The sequence below is a fragment of the Phocoena sinus genome, chromosome 18, assembly GCF_008692025.1.
Source record: "Phocoena sinus isolate mPhoSin1 chromosome 18, mPhoSin1.pri, whole genome shotgun sequence".
Classification (NCBI taxonomy): domain Eukaryota; kingdom Metazoa; phylum Chordata; class Mammalia; order Artiodactyla; family Phocoenidae; genus Phocoena; species Phocoena sinus.
The window spans coordinates 15,542,449-15,565,170 of NC_045780.1; the positions used below are offsets into that span (position 1 = coordinate 15,542,449).

At 36.2% G+C, this 22,722-nt stretch overlaps 1 protein-coding gene and 1 pseudogene across 3 annotated transcripts in view; one reads left to right on the forward strand and one right to left on the reverse strand.

Moving 5' to 3' along the window:
* Nucleotides 1-16,492, reverse strand: part of LOC116742988 (phosphatidylinositol 3,4,5-trisphosphate 3-phosphatase TPTE2-like) — a 50,767-nt gene extending 34,275 nt beyond the window's left edge. For 2 of the 3 annotated variants that reach the window (XM_032610937.1, XM_032610936.1), the window contains exons 1-8: nt 16,446-16,492; nt 14,525-14,644; nt 12,953-13,052; nt 12,747-12,810; nt 11,930-11,994; nt 5,907-5,967; nt 4,825-4,906; nt 4,631-4,719 (exon numbers count right to left, since the gene is read on the reverse strand). In XM_032610937.1, coding sequence (XP_032466828.1) covers nt 4,631-4,719; nt 4,825-4,906; nt 5,907-5,967; nt 11,930-11,994; nt 12,747-12,810; nt 12,953-13,052; nt 14,525-14,644; nt 16,446-16,477 — 613 coding nt within the window. In that variant the 5' untranslated portion in view covers nt 16,478-16,492. The remainder of the gene's footprint in view (nt 1-4,630; nt 4,720-4,824; nt 4,907-5,906; nt 5,968-11,929; nt 11,995-12,746; nt 12,811-12,952; nt 13,053-14,524; nt 14,645-16,445) is intronic. The other variant, XM_032610938.1, reaches the window with a different exon arrangement.
* LOC116743290 lies at nt 7,924-8,634 on the forward strand (annotated as a pseudogene).
* Nucleotides 16,493-22,722: the final 6,230 nt, after the last annotated feature.

Consider the following 22,722-nt stretch of genomic DNA (forward strand, 5'->3'; position numbering starts at 1 on the left):
CCATGAGTCTAAGAAACAAGCACAATGGAAATTAGAAAATATTCTGAACTAAATAATAATGAATATACATAAAAACTTGTGTGATGAAGCTAAATCTATTCTTGGAGGGAAATTTATAGCCTTAAACGCTAACTAGAAAAGAGAAAGGCTGAAAATCTATGAGTTAAGCATCCATCTCAAGAAGTTAGGAAAAAAACAGCAAATTAAACCAAAGAAAGTGGAAGAAAGGAAACACTAAAGTAAATGATGAAATAACAAATAATAGGGAAGATCAGTCAGGCCAAAACACATGGTGCTTTGAAAGGACTAATAAAATTAGTAAATTCCTGGTGAGACTAATCAAAAGAAAAAAGAGAGAAGGCACCAAAAATAGCAATGTAAGCAATGAAAAAGGGAACACCACTGTAGACATTAGAATTGGATATTTTAAGACAATCTGATGCCAAGACATTTGAAAATTTAGATAAAATGAACAAATGCTTGGGAAAATACCCAAAATGCGCAGAAGAAATAAAATTATAAATAATCCCATATCTAATAAAGAAATTGAACCATACTTTAAAAACTTCCCCACAGAGAAACTAAGGCCAATTCCCCCACTGAGGCCAATGTGGCTTTACTACTGAATTCTACCTTACCTGTAAGGGAAAAAAATGTCAACTTATACAAACTCATCCAGAGACTTAAAAAAAAAAAGTACAACTTAATTTTGGTTTATGAAGCCAAAATTTGAAAACTATAGCCACTCTTACTCATGACATAGATACAAAAATCCTTAAGAAAATATTAGCAAACAGAATCCAACAATTTATTAAAAACTAATAGAGCACAACAAAATTGTGTTTATTCCAGGAATTCAAGGTTAGTTTACTACTTTATAATCAATGTAATCAACCAGATTAATAGAATAAAGGTAAGAAATCATATTATTTTAAAGACACAGAAAAAGCTTCCGATAAAATTCAACATTCATTCATTATAAAAACTCTTAGCAATTAAAGGAATGTCTTAATCTGATAGAGAATATCTAACACTAACACACACACACACACACCCTAAAGTAATCGAGATGCTGAAAGCTTTTCCTGTGAGAGCGGGAGAACAAGGATTCCTGCGATCATCACGTATAATTCAACACTGTACCAAAGGTTCTAGCCAGTGCTAGGGAAAAAAAGGATTGAAAAGGAAGAATTTAGTTCATTATTTCATACGATATAATCATGTGCCATAAAATCCAAAAGAATTTACAGACAAGTTAATAGAATTAATGGAAGAATTTAGTTAAGTTTGCTGATTGCAAGGTTAGTAAAATCAACAGCATTTACAGCATCAACAAAAAAACATTTAGGACATAAAAATTTCCAAGGGATATAATTTATAAGTTAAAATATCAAGATATCAAATATCTAGGAATAAATCTAACCACACATATACAAGCTTTCTATGCAGAAAATGAAAAGGCATTATAAAGAGAGACTGAAGAAGACTTAACTACATGAATGGATATTTCCATTCATGGATTGGAAAACTCAGTATTGTAAAGATTTCAATTCCCCTCTGTCTACAGCCTCAATGAAATTCCAAAGTTCCATCGTGTGTGTGTGTGTGTGTGTGTGTGTGTGTGTGTGTGTGTGACTTGACTGATTCCAAAATGTATACGGAAATGTAGATGACCTAAAAAACCCAAACAACTGTGAAGAACAAGATGAGTGGACTCCCTTGAAAGGAAATCAGGACTTATTAGAAAGCTAAGACAAGTAAGAGAGTTGTGCTACTAGCACACAGATAGATGAAAAAGCAATGAATAGATTAGAAAGTTCAGAAAGAGACCCATGTCCTGCAGAACAGCAAGGAAATGAAATCAGTGTGCTGAAACAATTAGACAGCCAAATGGAAAATGATAAAACTTGACCCCTTCCTCACACCACACACATAAATCAATTCCAAACGAAATAAAAGTTATATAAGATAATATAGGACTATGTATTTTTAAACTCAGGGAAAGATTTCTTAATTAGGACACAGAACACTAACCTTAAGAAGAGACAGAACAATGTACACTGACTATGTTAGAAAAGAAGTGCTGTTAACCAAAAGATACTCAGAGAGAAATGGCAAATCACAGAGCAGAAAAGCTATCTTGTAATACTGTATAATACATATAACAAACAACAGAGTTGAAATTGAGAATATATAATGAATTCCTACAAGTCAATTGGAGAAAAACAAACAATCCAGGATAAAAATAGACAAGGAAATTAAACAGATACTTCACAAAAAAGAATATGCAAGGATATCATAATAAACCTATGAAAACTTTCTCAATCTTATTAGTAACCATAGAAATGCAAATGAAAGCCATAATGAGATACAACTACATACCCACCCAACAGCTAAAAATAAAATGACTGAGAAATCCAAGTGTTGGTAAGGATGTGGAACACTTGGAACTTTTATGCAATGCCAGTGGAGTGTAAATTGTCAACTGTTTTGGAAAACAGATGACATCATCTATTAAAGTTTGAGATTCATTATCTAAGACAAAACAATTTTAGTCCAAGGTCTACACTCAACAGAAATGTGGGCACACGTGCAACAAGAAAAATGTATTTCATAGCAGCATTATAATAGTAGAAATTGGAACCAATCCAAATGTAATAGAAAAAAGCTTCCTTTTGCAGTAGCAATGTGTCTTGGGATGAATTTAGCAAAGATATACAAGACCATCATGAAGAGAAGTACAAAATATTATTGAAAGATCAGATGATTCAAATAAATAGAAAACTATTCATGTACAGCTCAATATTGCAAAGTTCTCAATGCTTCTGAATTAATCTATAGATTCAATGCAGTTCCAATAAAAATCCCAAATATGTTTTCTTGTAGAACTTGATAAAATTCTAAAATTAAATGTAAGAAGAGTCAAGAGATTTCTGTCTTTATCAAGATATATTATAAAGCTATAAAAATTATAATAGTGTGGTATAGAAAATTCACAGACAGTCCCAAATACATACGGAAACTTGGTATATGACTGAGAAGGGACTACAAGTTGATGGGGACTACATGAGCATGTAATAGATGGTTTTAGGACAATTGTCTATCCATATGGAAAAAAAATCTCCCTCCCCAAATTCCAATTAGATTAAAGACCTAAATGTAAAAAGCGAAACTTTACTATTTTATAAGGAGAATATCTTCACCACCTCAGGGTGTGGGTGGATTTCTTAAACGTGACCAAAATGCACGAACCACACACACACAAAAGATTGATAAACTTCACTACGTTAAAAATTAAAAACTTCTACATGACAAAATAACTCATAATCAAATGTAACAGACAACACAGTGGAAGAAGATATTTGCAATACAAACTGCTAACAAAAAATTAGCACCCAGATTATTTAAAGAAGTCCTATAAATCAATAATAAAATATTTGGGCTATCATGATATTACTGGTAATGTGCAGGCATCAACCAACAAAAAGAAGCAAAACCAAGATGAATGAAAACTTGAAAAAAGGAGCTGTTCTGGTACAGACCAACTGAATACTAGCCTCTTCCAAACAATCCTAAAGGAAAAGCAATGAAACGCACATGGACACAGAATAGTGTGAGTCTGCCCTCAGAAAAAATAATTAAATTTGAAATGAAGGTTTTCCTTTAAGCAGGGAATTAACCTGATTAAAAGAAAACTAAAGCCAACTCTTAGATTATAATATTTTGGTTGAGCCATATTAAATGGCCTTTTTTTTAAAGCAAAAGATGGTCCAAAGAAAGGCAATTCCATGTGGTTCAACCTCTGTATTCTTCATTTACGCACAATGTTGTAAACTGCCGTACATACAGAATATTTCGACCTGTGGAACTAAAGATAGAACTTGCCTACTAACTCATGAGCTTGGAACTACTTTTCACATAAGACTAAAACTTTATTCTACTCAATTACAGAAGGCAGTTTTAAAGTGTGTTTTCCTGGAATTTAATATAAAAAACTGTTTCACAGCCCAACGAAACCATAATTCCTTACTTGTCAAAAACTGTGAAATATGCCTAGATGATTATTAAAAGCCTAAATCTGAATGAGAGAAAATCTGACTCAAGTTAAATTGGTTGAATTTACAACTGGCTTTCCCACCACCCCCATTTTCCCCCCACCAAAATCAACTTCTATGTATCATGACACTATAAAAATTCCAGTATAACATTTGGTCTTTGAAATGGCATTGCTGTCGACACTCTTAACTTTAAAAGGTCCTCACAAAGTTTAAGAATAACCTTAAATAAAATGAAAAGTGCTCTGATGGTTTCTAAAGTTAAACAGTGTTTGTATTTTGACAGATATTTTGGCAAATCAAAAATGAAGAAACCCAAATAGTCAATAAACAAGGGAAAACACACTTAACCTTCCTCAGTTCTTCTATTCCTGCTTTCTTCTCTTCTTTACTCTTTCTTCCTTTCCTCCCCACTTCCTCCCTTTCCTTCCCCTTCCTTTAGTCTTGAAGCTAATAGAAAAAATGTTAACAATGATTAATACCGGTTAATAGCAGAACGTATCTTGTTGGTGTACTTTAATATATTTTTCAAATTTCTTTAGAAGAAGAGAAAGAAAAAGAAAAATGTTTTTTACCTTTGCCCCCCTTACAGTGAATCACTGTGATGTTTTCCTCATCTTGAGCCATCCACTCTTTTACTTCCTTGGAGAACGCCACCATCTCACTGATTCCAAGTGAAAGATTTTTAGTTGAATGAAAATACTTCCCCAAAAAATCAAGCCCTTTGTATTTAGCCCCCTTCTGACAGCCAGCTTGGCATCAAACTTACCTCAAAGAGGGGACATTGTGATCGTCAATCATGTATCGACGGACCCTATCATGGAAGTACTTAGCATCATAAGCTCTTTCACCTGAAATAAATGATGCACGGGTCGTATCTCTAACCCTAATAAACACAGTAAATGGTCAAGGTATAAATAAGTTATACTTTTCTATTTGAAATTCCTCCTCTACCTTTAAAAGGAGCTTTCTGTCTGGCTCCTGCTGCTCTAAAAGAAACGTAAGGGTCTCAAAAATAGAAGTAGGGGCTTCCCCCGTGGCACAGTGGTTGAGAGTCCGCCTGCCAATGCAGGGGACACGGGTTCGTGCCCCGGTCCGGGAAGATCCCACATGCCGCGGAGTGGCTGGGCCTGTGAGCCATGGCCGCTGAGCCTGCACGTCCGGAGCCTGGGCTCCAAAACGGGAGAGGCCACAACAGTGAGAGGCCCCTGTCCCGCAAAAAAAATAAAATAATAATAATAATAAAAAAAAGTAGAGTAGTGTTTTGTCCGTCTTGAGTAACATAAGCCCAAATTATTTTGGTTTAATAGGCCTTACTTGTACTTTTCTAGCAGGCTACTCACTCCATTATCAGATGGTTACACAGAGCAGAAGCCAATGCAACCAACCAAGATACTTTCCTCCTGAAAATGTCCATTTAATATACAGGAAGAGGGTCAGCTGGGCTATAGTTTGTTTGCTATAGGGTTTTGGGGTTTCTTCCCATGCAGGGCCCTGGTCTCCTCACTCCTCATTCCTAGTGGGTTAGAGCATGCATTTGTTGAATTGTCTTCAAAACACGAGCTGGCAGGAAAAAACAAATATTTTCCAAAACCTACTACCACTAGACCTGAGTCTCCTAAAAGAGCTCTGCCCCCAGTCTCCTGCCTACCTCACGGGGTACTGTGTGCTGTTGCACTTTCTTTTCCTACCAAATGGAGCCAGCACAAGATGGAGACTTTTTAAAACTCACTTCCCACCACCACCAAATACCTACGATTAAAGGAAACGTAAAAACTGAGTCACCTTCTTACATGCAGTGAGTGACCTGTTTTCTATCTATAATAGCAAAATATCAAGTCATGTACATACTGCAGAGATTATAGACTCGGTAGTGGTTTTGATGCTTGGTATCCAGGAACCGTACAACTTCCTAAAAAAGATGGACACATACCTTACATATTCCACGTGGCACCAACATAAGCCTTTTCCTAGGACTAACCTAAAATGATTATCACCCTTTTATTCACTGGTCCGTCACTTAGCACCTTTTATGGGAGATTCAGGGAATAAAAAGGTACATACATTCCAAGTCACATCTAACCCACTGATGGTTTTCAGATAGCCCACAAAAGTTGTGATGACTACTCTGATTAGCCTCTACTGTAAATACACATTGTTTAAAGCTACCAGAGAAGGAAGTTAGTAGGCGGTTAACAAGCTTTAAGAAAATTGTAATTTGTTCTAAAATTTGTATGGAACCACAAAAGATCCTGAATAGCCCATCTTCAGAAAGAAGAACAAAGCTGGAGTTATCATGCTCCCCGATTTTAAACTATACTATTGATACAACGCTGAAGTCATCAGAACAGTAGGGTACTGGCACAAAAACAAACACATAGATCAACGGAACAGAACTGAGGGCCCAGAAAATACCCCACACATATATGGATAATTAATTTATGATAAAGGAGCAAAGGACATACAGAAAGGATAGTCTCTTTAATCTATGGTGTTGGGAAAACTGGACAGCCACATGCAAAAGAATGAACCTATACCACTATGTCACTCCATACACAAAAATTAACTCAAAAAGGATTAAAGACTTGAATGAAAGATGTGAAAACATAAAATTCCTAGAAGAAAACATAGCTGGTAATTTCATTGACATTGCCCTGAGCAATGTTTTTGTGGATCTGACTCCAAAGGCAAGGGAAACAAAAGCCAATGTAAACAAATGAGACTACATCAAACTGAAAAGCTTCTGCACGGTGGTAAAAACCATGATCAAAACGAAAAGGCAACCTAGTGAATGGGTGAAAATATTTGCAATTTCTATACCCAATAAGGGGTTAATATCCAAAATATATGAACTATACAACTTAAAAACAAAAAAACCACCCAATTACAAAATGGGTAGAGGACCTGAATAGACAACTTTCCAAAGAAGATATACAGATGGCCAATGGACACAAGAAAAGATGTTCAGCATCACTAATCATTAGGGGAAAATGCACATCAAAACCACAATAAGATATCACTTCACGCTTATTAGAATGGCTATTATCAAAAAGGTAAGAAGTAACAAATGTTGGAGAGGATGTGGAGAAAAGGGAACCCTCAAACACTGTTGGTGGGACTGTAAATTGGAGCAGCCACTATGGAAAACAGCATGGAGATTACCCCCAAATTAAGACTAGAAATACCATATGATCCCAGCTATTCCACTTCTGGGTATTTAGCCAAAGAACAAAAAAAACCACTATAATTCCAAAAGATATATGCACCCCTATATTCACTGCAGCATTATGAACAACAGCCAAGATATGGAAACAACCCAAATGTCCACTGATGAATGAATAAAGATGTGATAAATACGTGTGTGTGTGCACGCACACACACACACACACACACACAATGAATACAACTCAACCATAAAAGAATGAAGTCCTGCCATTTGCAACAACATGGATGGACCTTGAAAGTATTATGCTAAGTGAAACTGTCAGGCAGAGAAAGACAAACAGCATACAATTTCACTCATATGTGAAATCTAAAAAAATAAAACAAAAGTGAACAAAACCAGATACAGAGAACAGATTACTCGTTACCAGAGGGGAAGGGGTTTGGGGTGTGGCTGAAATAGGTAGAGTGTCAACTGTATGGTGACAGACGGCAGCTAGACTTGTACTGGTGATCACTTCGTAGTGTATACAGATGTTAAATTTTAATGCTGTACTCCTGCAACTTATACAAAAACAAAGAGAGAGAGAGAATGGGGTGGGGAGGGAGAGAGGGAGGAAGGGAGAGAGCAGGAAGGAAGGAAGGAAGGAAAGAAGGGAGGGAGGGAGGAAGGGAGGGAGGGAGGAAGGGAAGGAGGAAGGGAGGGAGGAATGGTTTGCCTCAGAGCACAGTGAGCAAAGAGTCTTTACAAACTTACAGCATGACTAGGACAAAATTCACAATGACTCTGACATCTGGATCAGGAGTTCCTCAGTCAGCCGTATAGAAAATAAACATCCAAATGAATATGGTCTGGGAGCTGAGGGACATGAGGTTAAAAAACTCAAGTTTGACAAAGAAGGTGAAGTCAGAGATGACCAAACAACTTCTAGTCATACTTCTTCAGTTATGACAGAAGAAACAGAAGAACCAGCTTCATCTAATAATAAAGACGAAGAGAAGAGGATGAAGAGGACGAGTGTCTTTAACAACAGAAATGATTCCAGGAAAAAAAAATTCAAGAGAAAGAATCTGATGATGCCTTAACTATAAATGAAGAGAATTCTGTGGAAAATAATCAAATAGAGGAATCTCATCTGTCTCAGGATGAGACAGATTTACATTCAGAAGACAGTGAAAACAGAGGCCCTGCAAGTAGGATTCCGACTGCCATGAAACAGAAGAATTAGGAGGCTCCAATTCCAGTAGAACTGGAGAGATTCTCTCAGAATCTTCCACAGAAAATGACTATAAAGCCACAGAAGTCACTGATGAACCGATAGAACAAGACTATTTAGAAATACTTACATGCAGTATTTCACACTCAGTTCTAGTTTTACACTGTATGAAATTTCTGTGTAATCAAATGGACCTTTAGTTTTGCATGAGAAGAAGGTTGTAAAATAAAGTACTTCATGGGATAAACCCTGAAAGAGTTGTTCTTGTAGGAACTGTGAATATCAGCTCTTCCGGGTCCTGCTTACTAAACACCTTTTTTGGGGCGCGGGTGAGGATCTGGTTAAATCAGTGGCTTGTGTATAGATTTTTTAAATTTAGAATTAAAGTTTTCAAACTGGAAGGTAATAATTACAATTCTTTTTTTTTTTTTTTTTTGGAGAGTATCATGCTTAGATTATACATATGTGAAGAGGCTTCTAGTCTTTTTCTAACAGCTCTGGTAGTTTTCATATTTTGGTCATAGTTTCAACATTTACCATATGAATTAAAGGGTTTCATGGTAGTTATATTATTTATATTTATAAATATAAATTACATATATGTTCATCTTTTACAGAAACAGAAAAATTAAAAATTTGCTCCCTTAGAATAATATATGTATATTTATGTGTAACATATTTTATAATGTTATATAACATATGTAATATAATACATATCATATAAAATAAAGTAATATAACATACATTATATATAACAGAATTACATATTGCATAAATGATATATAAATTTTAATTTACATATCATTCATACAAAATATAAATTATATAATATATAAATTTATATAAGTTACATATCTACTTATAGTATTATATATTTATGATGTTAATACATTCATAATATATGCATACTTATATTGTTATATAATTATATGATGTGTAATATATAGTTATATAATTTATATATAATTATATATAGTAACATAATATACTATATATAAATATAATATATTATTATAAAGGGGGAAATGTTATATTTTTCTGTTTCTATAAGAGATGAGTTTATATTATATATTTATAAATGGAATAATATATTTACATGTTATATAAGACATATACATATAATATATAATTTATACATGTAATTATATATTATTCTGTATAATATATATTATATATAAGTATACATGTATTATTCTAAGGGGGAAATGTTATATTTTTCTGTTTCTATAAGAGATAAGATATATATTTATAAATAGAATAATAGTTATACTATATAAAATTTATATGCAGTAATATATAACATATAATTATATATAACATATGATATATATTACATTTACTATAATTTTATATTTTATACATTATATATTAATATATATTTAATATATACTATAATATACATTTTATTTAAATATACACTATTTTAAGGAAATGTATTATATATTATATAATTCCATGTACAACTATACATTATCTTATATATGCTGTATAGTATAGTATATATAATATATATTACATATAATTATATACACATTATTCTGAGAGGGGAAATGTTCTATTTTTCTGTCTCTATAAGGTATGCATTGGATACTTTTTCTACTGGTAATGATCGAGTCCACATCTTTCAAGGCTGTTTCTTTCTCCTCTAAGTAATTAAAAATCTGGTCCTTGTGAAACCATGGAAACTTTAAGTCTGTTGAAATATCAGGTTAAACACGTTCTGAGAGATCTGTTCAAACTAAAATTCTTTTGTATACTTTTGTGGTGCTTGAGAAAAAGACTTCACTATTTGTAAGAAAATGTGCTTTATCTTGGAAATTGTGTTCAAACATTAGCTTACTATTTTGTAGGATTGAATATGCTTATGAAGTTGATGTGAGACCGTCTCAGAAGAACTGGGCAGATTCACAGAACTTTTGCTTGCTTTTCTGAACATTTGTGAATACTACACATTTCTTTCTAACGTATTCTAGAGTATGCAAATGTCAATGGTATGAAACACAATTACACTGGAAAAATAAATTAATGATGAACTTGAGCTAAATGACTGAAGGCCATATTCACAGATTAAAGTCACGCAAGCTGTACAACTTCCTGTCAAAATTACTGGCTGCCAAATTTATACTTGTTTCTTCAGATGTACCTTTTGATATTTAGAATTTTTAATTTTCTGTAAAATAGACTTTTTAGAGTGTAATGTGTTTGCTGACTTTGTGAAGCAATGTATAATTGTATAATTTCTGTAAGTAAACTGAATGCTTGAGCTTTCAATCAGTATTCTAGAAGCAATAAATATTATTTTATACTATTTAGAAAGAACTACTGTACACCCAACAATATTGGATAAATCCCACAGAATTCATTTTAAGCAAAGAAAGCTGGTCACAGAAGATGTAGTCTATGATTCCATTTATGTGAAATTCAAGAAAAAGTAGAACTAATCTGTTGTGACACAAGGGAGAATAGTAATTACCTCCAGTGTGTTGGGGTATTGACTGAAAAAGAGCAAGAAATGTTCTATATTTTGATAGGGGTGTTGGCTGTATATATACCTATATATAATTTTATCAAGATATACATGAGATTAGTACAATTTACATGCCTCAAAGTATAATTATATATATACATACTTATATATAGACATATATACATACATAATTACAGTTTTATTGAGATAGAACAAATACTGTAAATTGCACTAATGTATACACACCCACACACATATGCAAACTTCTTAAACAAAGACTTTTAACTGGCATTTCATAGTAAGCATCACTTGATGTTTGAACTTTATTTAATCTACGGGACCTAAAGCAGTATGTATCCACTGTAATTTAGCATCTCAATCTAAGAATACACATTTTAGTTAAAGAATTCTCAATCTTCTTCCCTATGACAGACCATGAAAAACACCCACAATTCACCACAATTCCTGCCTTCCGGAGACGGCATCTGTCGTCTGCTTGAATCTGAACCGGGTTTGTAGTTTGCTTGTCCAATAGGATAAGGTAGAAGCCACATTATACTAGTTGAGAGCCAGGGTCTCTGCATTCTTTTGCTTGATGCTAGTGAGGTCCTCGCCACTGCCTTATGTGAACAAGCCTGAGCTAGCCTGTTACAGAATGAGACATCACTTGGAGCCATCCAGCAATGCCATTTTAGACTAGCCAACCCTCAGATGCCCAGTTGCTGCCCACAGATGCATGAGTTAGCTCTGCTGAAATTAGTTAAGCGTGTCCCTGATCAGTTAAGCCCAACTCAAATTCACAAACCACATTATCACGAGCAAAGGAAATGTTTGCTGTTATAAGTCATTTAAGTTTGCGGGTGATTCATCACAGAGCGAAAGCTAATTGATAGCAATCCATGATAATTTTTTACCTGAAAGAGTAAATTTTTAGGAGAACACTGTCATCTCTGGGCCCACATTATCTCACAATTCCACAGTCTATGTTTACTGAGTAATGTGAGCATTTGTTAGATAAAAACTCTTACCTTAATGGGATTCCTATAGAAAGACTGCTTTCCAGAAGATGGGAATGACATGGCAATAATTCGCTCTGGAAGTCAAAACAGTCACTATTAACAAATGTTATAGATGTGAAACAATATATGATAACTCGACTTACATATAATCAGACTGCTTTCATAGAAAAGAACTGTCAGGATTGAGAATGACAGGAAAAAAGCTAACTAACCCTCAGGATAATCAACTTTAATATCCAATACTGGATATTAAAGTATCCACTATTTTGACCGTTACATTCAGTGTTCCCAAGTCTCAACCGGTTCTAACCTTATGCAACAGATTTGCGTTGACTTTAGTCTGGAGGGCCCCCTGTGGTGGGAATTGATTTCTTATTTAAACACCAAAGAAAAATGAGAGATCTGGGCTCCAGCAATGTTGGGAACTCCTAGGATGTTTTCCAGTGTTCCCCTGACTCAGAAACTCAGACCTACAAAGCAATGACTTCAGCGTTCTAGGAAGAGAACAGGCCTCTCTGAAATCCTTGGGACCGAGGATAACTACTAGAATTCAATAAATTCTAAACCAAACAAATGCAGTCAGCTGAAAATCCATTCAACTTCCTATACTATAAGCAAGTAGCCCTGAATTGAGATGAAAATTAAGATTTTTCCATTTTCAGGGTTAAACTCCAAATATGTCCCACTATCATAGTGGCCTATGTCTTTGTGGATAAAAAATGCTTTGAAAGAACATGCCTCAGACAGGGAAAGAACAAAATTAGCATATAATTACTTACTCACACACAAGAAAAATGTGATATTAATATAGGAAAACTTCACAAACCAGTAATGTAAGTGAGGTCTAACTCAAATCCATCCTTCTTGTATCGCCGTTTGTTTCCTGAAACCTGAGGGTTTAAAACAATCATTCGTTTGTAAAACATAAATCAACATAAAAAAAGAACAATATATAGATATCTACAACCCCTGCCAGTATTTCCTGAAGCACAAACATTTTTTCTGAATCATAAACATATTTTGCCCACTTACCATCCTCCTGGTCAGCGTTTCAAGATGTCTTTTTTGATGAGCCAGATGAAAAACTCTTATCAGAGTGATAAGTCGTAGAGGTCGTAAAATAATTGTCAATCTAACAAAAAAAGATTCATTTTTGCTTTAGAAACAGAGGAATTTGTCAGTATGGACTAAGTTTAGAGCAGTGGCTCTTAACCAGGGGCAATTTTGCACACGACCCCCTGGCCCAAGCCTCCCACCCACCCCACCCACCCTGGGCATATTTGGCAATGTCCAGAGACATGTTTCGTTGTCACAACTGCCTGTGAGGGGCTGCTACTTGCATCTAGTGGTTAGAGGCCAGGGATGCTGTTCAGTACCGATGCACAGGACAGCTCCCTTACTAAAAATGTATCTGTCCAAAATATCAGTAGTGCTGGTGTTGAGAAACTCTGATTTAAAGAAGTAGTCATATGGTAGACTCTCAGAATTTGTGGGTTTAACTTCTGTGGTTTAAGACAAGCATTTTTCAATCTTTGTCCCATCAAAACAGAATTCTTATTCCCCTCTGTTACTCCCATGAGTAACAGGGGTTCACTAGAGCTGTGAACACACATCAGGCAGGTAGCAGATGAGTTACTTCCCAAGTGTGTCTCCGACCATCAGGAAGAAACACGATGGCAAAGAACTGATGGTTTGGGCTAGCGCTTCTCTAGCTTGAGTGTGCATACTGATTCAGTAGGTCTAGAGTGGGTCCTGAGGTGTTTTTCTTCTTGTATTTCTGACAAGCTCTTCGGTGATGCTAAGGTTGCCTGTCTGAAGACCATACTGGTTTTGGTTATTTTCAAAAACTCCGAAAGCTTGTCACATCAAGTTTTGTTGGGACCTGAGGGAAAGTCCTGAGAAGCTGGAGTGCAGGAAGTGGCAAGCTATCTGACTAAGGAATAAGCCTAGGGAGCCACCCAACAGCTACATCCTAGAACACTTCTGCTCTTTTTCTTCTCGCTGCCACAGTAGAAAGAGGAGGAGAAAGAAAAAAGCCATCGGTCTCTCATACACATTTTTGTTTGATCCCTAACAATTCTAACCTTGCCTCAGCTTTCATCATGTTAACTATACTGCCAAAATTGTACCTCTGTGTTTCCACCCATGGCACCTCGTTTTTCTCTTCCATTTGTTCCTTTTTAGAGAATCATCATTGGAGGCACTCAAATTTTTCATCAACTCAAACCAGTACTCTCTTGGTTATAGGAAAAACCCAGGAATTTCACGTGTAAGAAATTTGTGGTTGAAGCGCAAGTGGGAATTTCAAAATGTAGAGAAGTTCAAGTTAGGACAAGAGGCAAGTCCCCAGTTTCTTCTTTGGGGGCATCATCTTCTTCATTCAACTAAAGGTACTCAGTGTGGACACCCTTCACTGGTCCCTAAACACCACCATCCTTTAGTTTCCAGATATGTGGAAATTTATCTCAACGTTTCATTTTCAAGCAGCTCATTTAGCACAGAATTAGCACATTCAGAGTTAAAAAGATTACACAGAATGAAAGCCACAGAAAATATTTTTTAAGAAAGAAAAACTTTAAGAGAAGGGAAGCATATGTTTCTTACTTGGGGAAATCTTTAAGAACCTTAAAGTCATAGAAAATATAAGCAATATTGACCAGTAGAGTCACCACAATAATGGCAGCATCTAAGGAGTTAAATATATCAGAAAAATACCGTCGTATCCTGTAACAAAAAAATATATATATATATAAGTTTATGCTTCCCCAAAGAAGAGGTAGGGATATTTTAAAAGCACAAATTATTTGACTCATCCCCCTTAAGATTTCTGGTTTGGGATTTCCCTGGTGGTCCAGTGGGTAAGACTGCGCTCCCGATGCAGGGAGCCCGGGTTAGATCCCTGGTCAGGGAACTAGATCCCACGTGCATGCCGCAACTAAGAGTCCGCATGCTGCAACTAAGAACCAGCACAGCCAACATAAATATTTTTTAAAAAAAGGAATTCAGCTTTGATGAATGATTTATTTATTTATTTATTTATTTTTGGCTGTGTTGGGTCTTCGTTTCTGTGCGAGGGCTTTCTCCAGTTGCGGTGAGCGGGGGCCACTCTTCATCGCAGTGCGCAGGCCGCTCACTGTCGTGGCCTCTCTTGTTGCAGAGCACAGGCTCCAGACGCGCAGGCTCAGTAGTTGTGGCTCACGGGGCTAGTTGCTCCGCGGCGTGTGGGATCTTCCCAGACCAGGGCACGAACCCGTGTCCCCTGCATTAGCAGGCAGATTCTCAACCACTGCGCCACCAGGGAAGCCCTTGATGAATGATTTAAAGTGCATTTACTAGAGTAGATTAAGGAAAAAAATATTCATACTCATTTTATACTTATATAGGACAAGAACATCAATATGGCAAGTATGGCCATAGTATAGTAAGAGATATAACCAAGCCATTGAACAAGAGACAAGCACTGCCTTCACACAGGTGGGAGAGAGAGATGGGATGGTGAGCGATGCTATCGGACAATGGAAGCTGAACGTGTCACAGCTCTAGAGAAACGGGCTGTAAGACGTGCATGAAAGGAGCTTGTGAGAGGAAGATGGGTCCACTACTTTGGCCTGCAAACTCATCACCTGGCTTTGCACCCACAGTGGAATCCCAGTGAGCTGGTGTGGCCTCCTCTGTGCAAAGCTGAACTTTCAGCCCTGGCACCTCCTCAACACTAGCTCCTTCAGCCATTGGCACTGGGGCTCCAGGGAAATCTTCTAATCCTGGGATAGCCCCTTTAGGCTCTGAGTAACCTGGGAGTGGGCAACTGTCCTCAGCTCAGAGGCACGAGGACAGAGATTCAGCCAGAAAGGAGGCAAGCATGTTCCAAAGTGCTGTGGATGAAGTGAGGCTGGGGAGTTCAGTCCCTGACTCGCTCTCCCATAGAGCTTAACACAAGTTTTTGTTCATTTATTTTTAAATTTCTCATTTAAAAAAAATTTTTTGGCCGTGCAGCTTGCAGGATCTTAGTTCCCCGACCAGGGATCGAACCCATGCCCCCTGCAGTGGAAGCATGGAGTCCTAACCACTGGACCACCAGGGAAGTACCACAAATTTTTAACTGAGGTAGGGTTTGCTCATGATCTATTATCTAGTACTTAATATACTGTCAGCTTTTATTTACATTGAACTCAATAAAAATATCAATATTTATACTTCACATACATATTCCTCTTAATAACATGCATGTAGACATATTAGCTGCCTGGCCCCATTTTGCAAACCCTTTAAGCTTTACCTGTTGAAGGAACCATCTAGAATACATGGTTTGGAGACTAGAGTGCCAGTTGCAATAGTGATATCAAAGCTCAATCTGATAGAAATTGGGATTTGGATTGTTGTTTCTCTTGTGGAGTATGCCCTTCAAGGAGAATTATTTTGATAAAGAGGGGCATATTTAGTTGGGTTGACCTGGTAATTCCTTGGGATGCTTCTCATAGCAGTACAAAATAGCTCTATGTGCTTTTAAAAAATTAATCAAACTTACCCTTCTATAAATACTCGAAGGAAAACATCCATGAAAAAAAATAAAGCAATAGCTAAAGAAACTGAACGATATTCCAAAGGAATATACATCATGCTATCAGAGACAACTATGTCTGTAATGATGAGGGACAGATCCACAAAGGTCAGCAAAATTCCAAATATTCTACAACAAACAAATAAATCAAATAAGGATAAAGTGGTTTTCACACCTATAGGTAGACTAACTTCAGCCCAATGATCTGATATCAAAATGTCATTATTTTGGGTTAAACTGTTCAGTGGTAGGGAGAACTGCCCTTAGAATCTCAACATAAATGACTCTGCTTTCACCCAATAGAAGCAGTTGTTAGGGAAATAAATTTCCCACTAAACCACTTCATGGTGTCATGCCCTTTTATATTAAGACACATCAGACCAACACTCCAAGACAGAAGAGGCAAACTACATTAAAATTACATGTTTCCGATTGTAAACTCTTCTTAAAATTTAAGAACTTTAGAAGGGTCTTCTACCCATTTCCCACAATAAATTAAACCTCATTAATCTTGATATTTTAAAAGAATTTAGTAATAAAAACCAAGTGAAAGCATGACTAACATAAGCCCTTAAAAGACTACTTTGACCAGTAAGGCTTATCAGTGAGTTTATCAACAAATATAAGATTACATATCAATGGATGGTTCTGGCACAGTTCTGGGCATGTAAGAAGGAATTCAATTCAATAAATACATATATAATTGAACTCTAACTCCTAAGCCTTTTTCCTGTATATGCTAAACACATTCTCTATAAGTTGATTATACTATTTGTATACTCTATGAAGATAAATTAATCTTAAAGCACTTTTTCACAATTGCAATGCAAATTAAAATATCAATTTAAAAGGAAGCAAGTACATTGTGTGAATCTGTAACATAGTATGAAATCTTACTATCGTGTAGAGAAGAAAGATCTAAGTAAAATGTTTCCAGAATTAAGGAGTAATTCTAGGTGAATAAACACCTAGTATTTATTAATATTTACTAAAACACTTTCCTTATAACTATAGAATTTTGAAATGCATGTTTCATTATTTTTACTTTTACAGGTAGAAAAAAACATGTTAATATGTTGATATTAGACTCCGTACATGCCATTTCTTTGCAATTCTTAATGTTTAGTTTCAATTAAAATTCCAAGATAAATTAGATTGCATTAAATGAGGCAAAAAGGTTATTTAGTGACATACTGACAGTGGAAATGCTTTTTTTTTCCCTCCCAGATCCTTTGCCATTAAAAAATATTGATATTAAATGTAATACATACTTAATTACCTCCTTTTCTGGAGTCTCACATACCTGAAAGCGAAGGATGATACAATCAAGTACACAATTCTCTTAATCTTGCTGCTGCAATAAGAAGTAAAAATAAAATTTCAGAGCTTTCAAGTGTATCAGATTTTTCCTAACATATAGTATGAATTTAACCAACAAAGGCCTTTAATAAATATAATTTTTAAAGTCTCCAGAAGTTGCCTAACAAAATGCTTTTTACTAATAACTGTAAAAATTTCACCTGGGGCTTCCCTGGTGGCGCAGTGGTTGAGAGTCCGCCTGCCGATGCAGGGGACACGGGTTCGTGCCCCGGTCCGGGAAGATACCACATGCCGCGGAGCGGCTGGGCCCGTGAGCCATGGCCGCTGAGCCTGCGCGTCCAGAGCCTGTGCTCCGCAACGGGAGAGGCCACAGCAGTGAGAGGCCCGCGTACCGCAAAAAAAAAAATTTCACCTGATTCTTTTTTTCTTTCCTATGTAGAACATATGTGAAAAAAACCATTAAACTTTCCCTTCACTGTAAAGCTCTAATCCCAACTTAACGGTAAGATTAAGCTTGGGGTCATCAACTAAAGCAACAGAGCATGGAGACAGAAGGGAATGGTAGAAGAGATGTGTGTTCCCGCTCTCCCATGAGTGAGCTGTGGGATCCTGGGCAAGTAGTCATCAAACTATGGCCAAACCTGTTCTACAGCAATAGAATAAGGGACTTCAGGGAAGCTCGTCTTGTAATATTCATTTCTTGAAACAAGTCACCCCGTGAATAAGACAGTTAAACATTAATGAGACTCACAGCTGGGGTGGGAAGTGCACTTTGGAGGTGAGGAATGTTAGTAAGATACATTTCAAAGCGGAAACACACTGGAGGCTGGGCTCCTTCTGTTAGTAGGAGGAGGAGACGGTTTTATAGCGCCAGCAGTTGTGCCTCATTTTGCCCTATGGCTGGAGACAAGGTAGTCATTGAGGAGCAATTTCTTGCCCTGCTGAAGCCTCCAACACGTGACCCAAATTCCACCCCAAGTGGGATTTAATCCCAAAGCGATGCTCACAGACTGTGCCCAAGACTGGAGAAGAGGGAGGATATATGCCGAATAGAACTGGGGCACTGCCAAATGGAACGGGCCACAGATGGATACTGTTGGGCTAAGCTGAGCTATAAGATCTCCCCACCCCCTCTAATTTCTCCCTTCTCCATCTGCACCCACTACCTCTGCCCAGGCTTAGCGAGCAAAGGTGGATGTGGATGGGGAACTGACTGGCCAAAAGAGGTGAACCTCCCCTGAGGTTGCCATTCTCTTAATACAAGCCCTTTCTGATCCCAGACAGACTATCAGATCTCTGGGTAGCAAAGAAATGTTACAACAAATCAGAACTTACTTGACAAAGTGAATTTACAGAACCATGCCCGACAGAATCATTGGGGCAAAAAAGGATGGCTTGGGGTGGCTTTAGGCTCTACTATCACTTTCAGTGCCTCCCAAAACTACCCCAAGTAAATACAGAATTGAGATTTTTTAAAAAAAAGAGTGTGCTATATAAATGCAGCTTCAAACAATGTGTGTGGAGTTTGCTGGGAAAGGACTATAACTTGGTAATTATACATTTAGAAAAAGTACTATTCATATTTGGGAGCAACAGACATACACTCCCCAGCACCCAGTGCAACCATGTAACTTTCCTAAAAATGACTACTCAGAGAAGTGTTTGAGCCAACTGAGCAAGGAATAAAAATGAAGGAGGCAAGAATAAGGAAGATGCCTTATAGAGAAAAGGTGTCAAGAAATAAAGTCATAAAAATTCAGGACTAAGTCCAAATAATCATTGTTAATGTAGCACGTGGAAATGTAAACAAATGATTCTAAAAGCAAAGATAAATAACAAAATTCTCGATAAAAGTATGGATTTACATTTGCAGGGTTTTCCCACATTAATTTAGGTTTCTCAGAAGACAGAAGTAAAAGCATGTTGCATTTCTATCTTCCCAGGTACAAGTCCAGTTTTAAACTGGATATTGATGGAGAAACAAAGGTACAATTATGTTTTCTAAAAATAGGTTTATAACTTTCATATTATTAAAACTTGAATAAAAACAAATCAACTAATAGCATAATGTTAAAAAAAATTTAAAGAAAAATATCAAGAAGTGTTTAATACAGAAAACAAAGTAAAATGATAGCAAATAAAACCAAACATACCTGAAATGATAATAAATACAAACACATTACTCTCATATCAAATACTGACAAATACTTTTAGATAAGTTTAAAAACTAAAGGCACTATATGCTGTATACAAGGACAAAAACTAAATTAAAATGATAGTTTGAAAATAAAGAGATGGACAAAGATATGAGATGCAAATGTTAAATCTCAAAACATTAAAAGTTGTAATATTAATATCAAAGTTGAATTCAAAGCAAAAATATTAACTATGACAATGACTTATTTTATACTGATAGAAGGTAGACTCTATAAGATACTATTAAGACCATGTTGAACAGGGGTGGGATCTGCATTGGGGGCAGGTCCTATCTTTCCCATTGGACACTTATTTCTCTGCACAGATGGTGGAGGGAGGCATGTGGTCATACTCAAAGCATTAAAGCACTGGGATGATTCTTTGGTTTTCCTGCTCTCACTCCAGGGCTCTGGGTCCCCCCACCACCACCACCAAACTATCCACAACAGACAAGGCTATATTCCTAGATTAAACTCAGGTTGAAGAGAGCAGCGTCAGGCTTTAGATCTGAGTCCAACCTAAGTTAGCTCATTAGGATTCTTTACTGGGACTTAGAGAGGAACCTCCAAAGTACCTAGGAGTGTCCTTTGCCCAGCTTGGTCCTCAGGGATATACTTCCCTTTGGAGTGGGGTGTTGGTAGCAAGGATAAGATCTGAGTGTCCCTGGTCAAACACTATCCATTTTAAAATATATATATATATTTATTTAAAAACTATATATATATTTTTTTTCTATTGTGTAGATAAAACATATTTAAAGACTTTCTATGAAATTTTAAAAGAAATTTATCCTACAAGATAAAAAAAACTTTAATGGTATTCTAAAATATAAAAATTATTCAGACTACATTTTCTGACCACGATTTAATAAAACCAGTGAAGTGGAAGAGTACTATACAAGATATTTAATTGCATTTTATCACTACAGAAATTTTAAAGGTGGCACATGACAACTTAGATTAAATGGAGATCTTGTTTGAAAGACACAAACTACTAAAATGTGCTCAAGAAAAAATAGATAACCTGAATAGTTTAAAAGGTAATATATCTAGTAGAGAAATTGAACTTGTAGTTTAAAACTTTCCAACAACAACAAAAAAGTCCAAGCCCAAGTGACTTCACTGGAGAATTCTACTTAATTCTTTAAGGAAGATACAAATCTAAACAAACTCTTCCATAAAACAGAAGAATAGGGACTGCTTCCAAACTCATTTTAGGAGATTAGCATTACTGATACCAAAACCAGTAAAGACATTACCTGACAAGAAAATTACCAATATCCCTCATAAATATAGATACAAAAATCCTTAACAAAACATTAATAAATTGAATCCAGCAGTATATATATATTTTAAATTCATGACCACTTGGTGTTTGTTCCAGGAATTCAAGGATGGTTCAACATTCTACAAATAATGTAATTCACCATGTCAATAAACTAAGGAAAATAAACCATATAATAATCTCAATAGAGGTAAAAAAATTTTTAAACAAAATTTAACATCCATTTATGATAAAAACTTTCAGTGAACTAGGAAAAAAGGAAACTTCCTTAACCTGACAAGGGGCATTTATGTCCCCCCAAAACAAACAAACAAACAAAAAAACCTATGGCTGATATCAATCTTAATGGTGAGACTGAATGTTTTCTTCCAATGATTAGGATTCTAGGATGTCAGTTCACACTTCTTCCACTCAAAATTATATTGGAGTCAATGTAATAAAGCAAGAAATGGAAATAAAAGGCCTATAGATTGAAAACGAAGAAATAAAACTCTCACTATTTGTAGATGAGATGCTTGCCTACCTAGGAAATCCCAAGGAATCTACAAAAAAGCTAACAGAACTAATAAGTGAGTTTAATAGTTATTGTATAAAAGGTCAATATACAAAATTCAACTATATTTCCATATACTAGCAATGAATGATTGAAAAGTAGAAATTTAAGCAACTGAACCATTTCTATTAGCACCAAAACCCATGAAATACTTTTTTATAAAGTAACAAAATATGTGCAGGATCTGTATGCTGAAAATTACAGAACTTGATGAAAGAAAATGAAAACCTAAAGATAAGAAGAGATGTGAAATGGTACTGCCATTTTGGAAACTATTTCTTATACAATTAAACATACACTTTACCATAAGTATCAGCAATCCTATTTCTTGGCACTAACCCAAGATAAATGAAAGTTGTGTCCACACAAAAAACTTGTACATAAATGTTCATAGCCACATTACTCATAACAGGCCAAAACTGGAAATAATCCAAATGCCCATCAATGGGTGAATGGATAAAAAAATACGGTACATTCCCAGTGATGTCAGAAACATGACAGAGTGAAAAACTGCCTCTGTCTCTCCCCTTCAATCTACAACCAATAAAACCCACAACTCAACAAAGGTGCCACTGTCCAACACAACAGTTTGCCAGAGGACTCCACACATCTGTACATCTAAAGGCGGGTGAATTGGAACACTTAGAAGAGATGGAACGAGGGAACAGTGGAATCAGTGCCTGCAATCCTGGCCCTCTGACCACAGCAGCTGTGCACACAGCTTCAGAGAACACAGTAGCAGCAGGGGAAGCAGGACACATGACTACAGGCTCCAGACCACACCAGCACCCATGGCTACATGTAACTGACCAACAGTGGAGCCTGGGATCCTGTCCCTCCAGCCGTCGAGGTGACCACAACCTCACTGCCACTCCCCCACCTGCAGTGGCA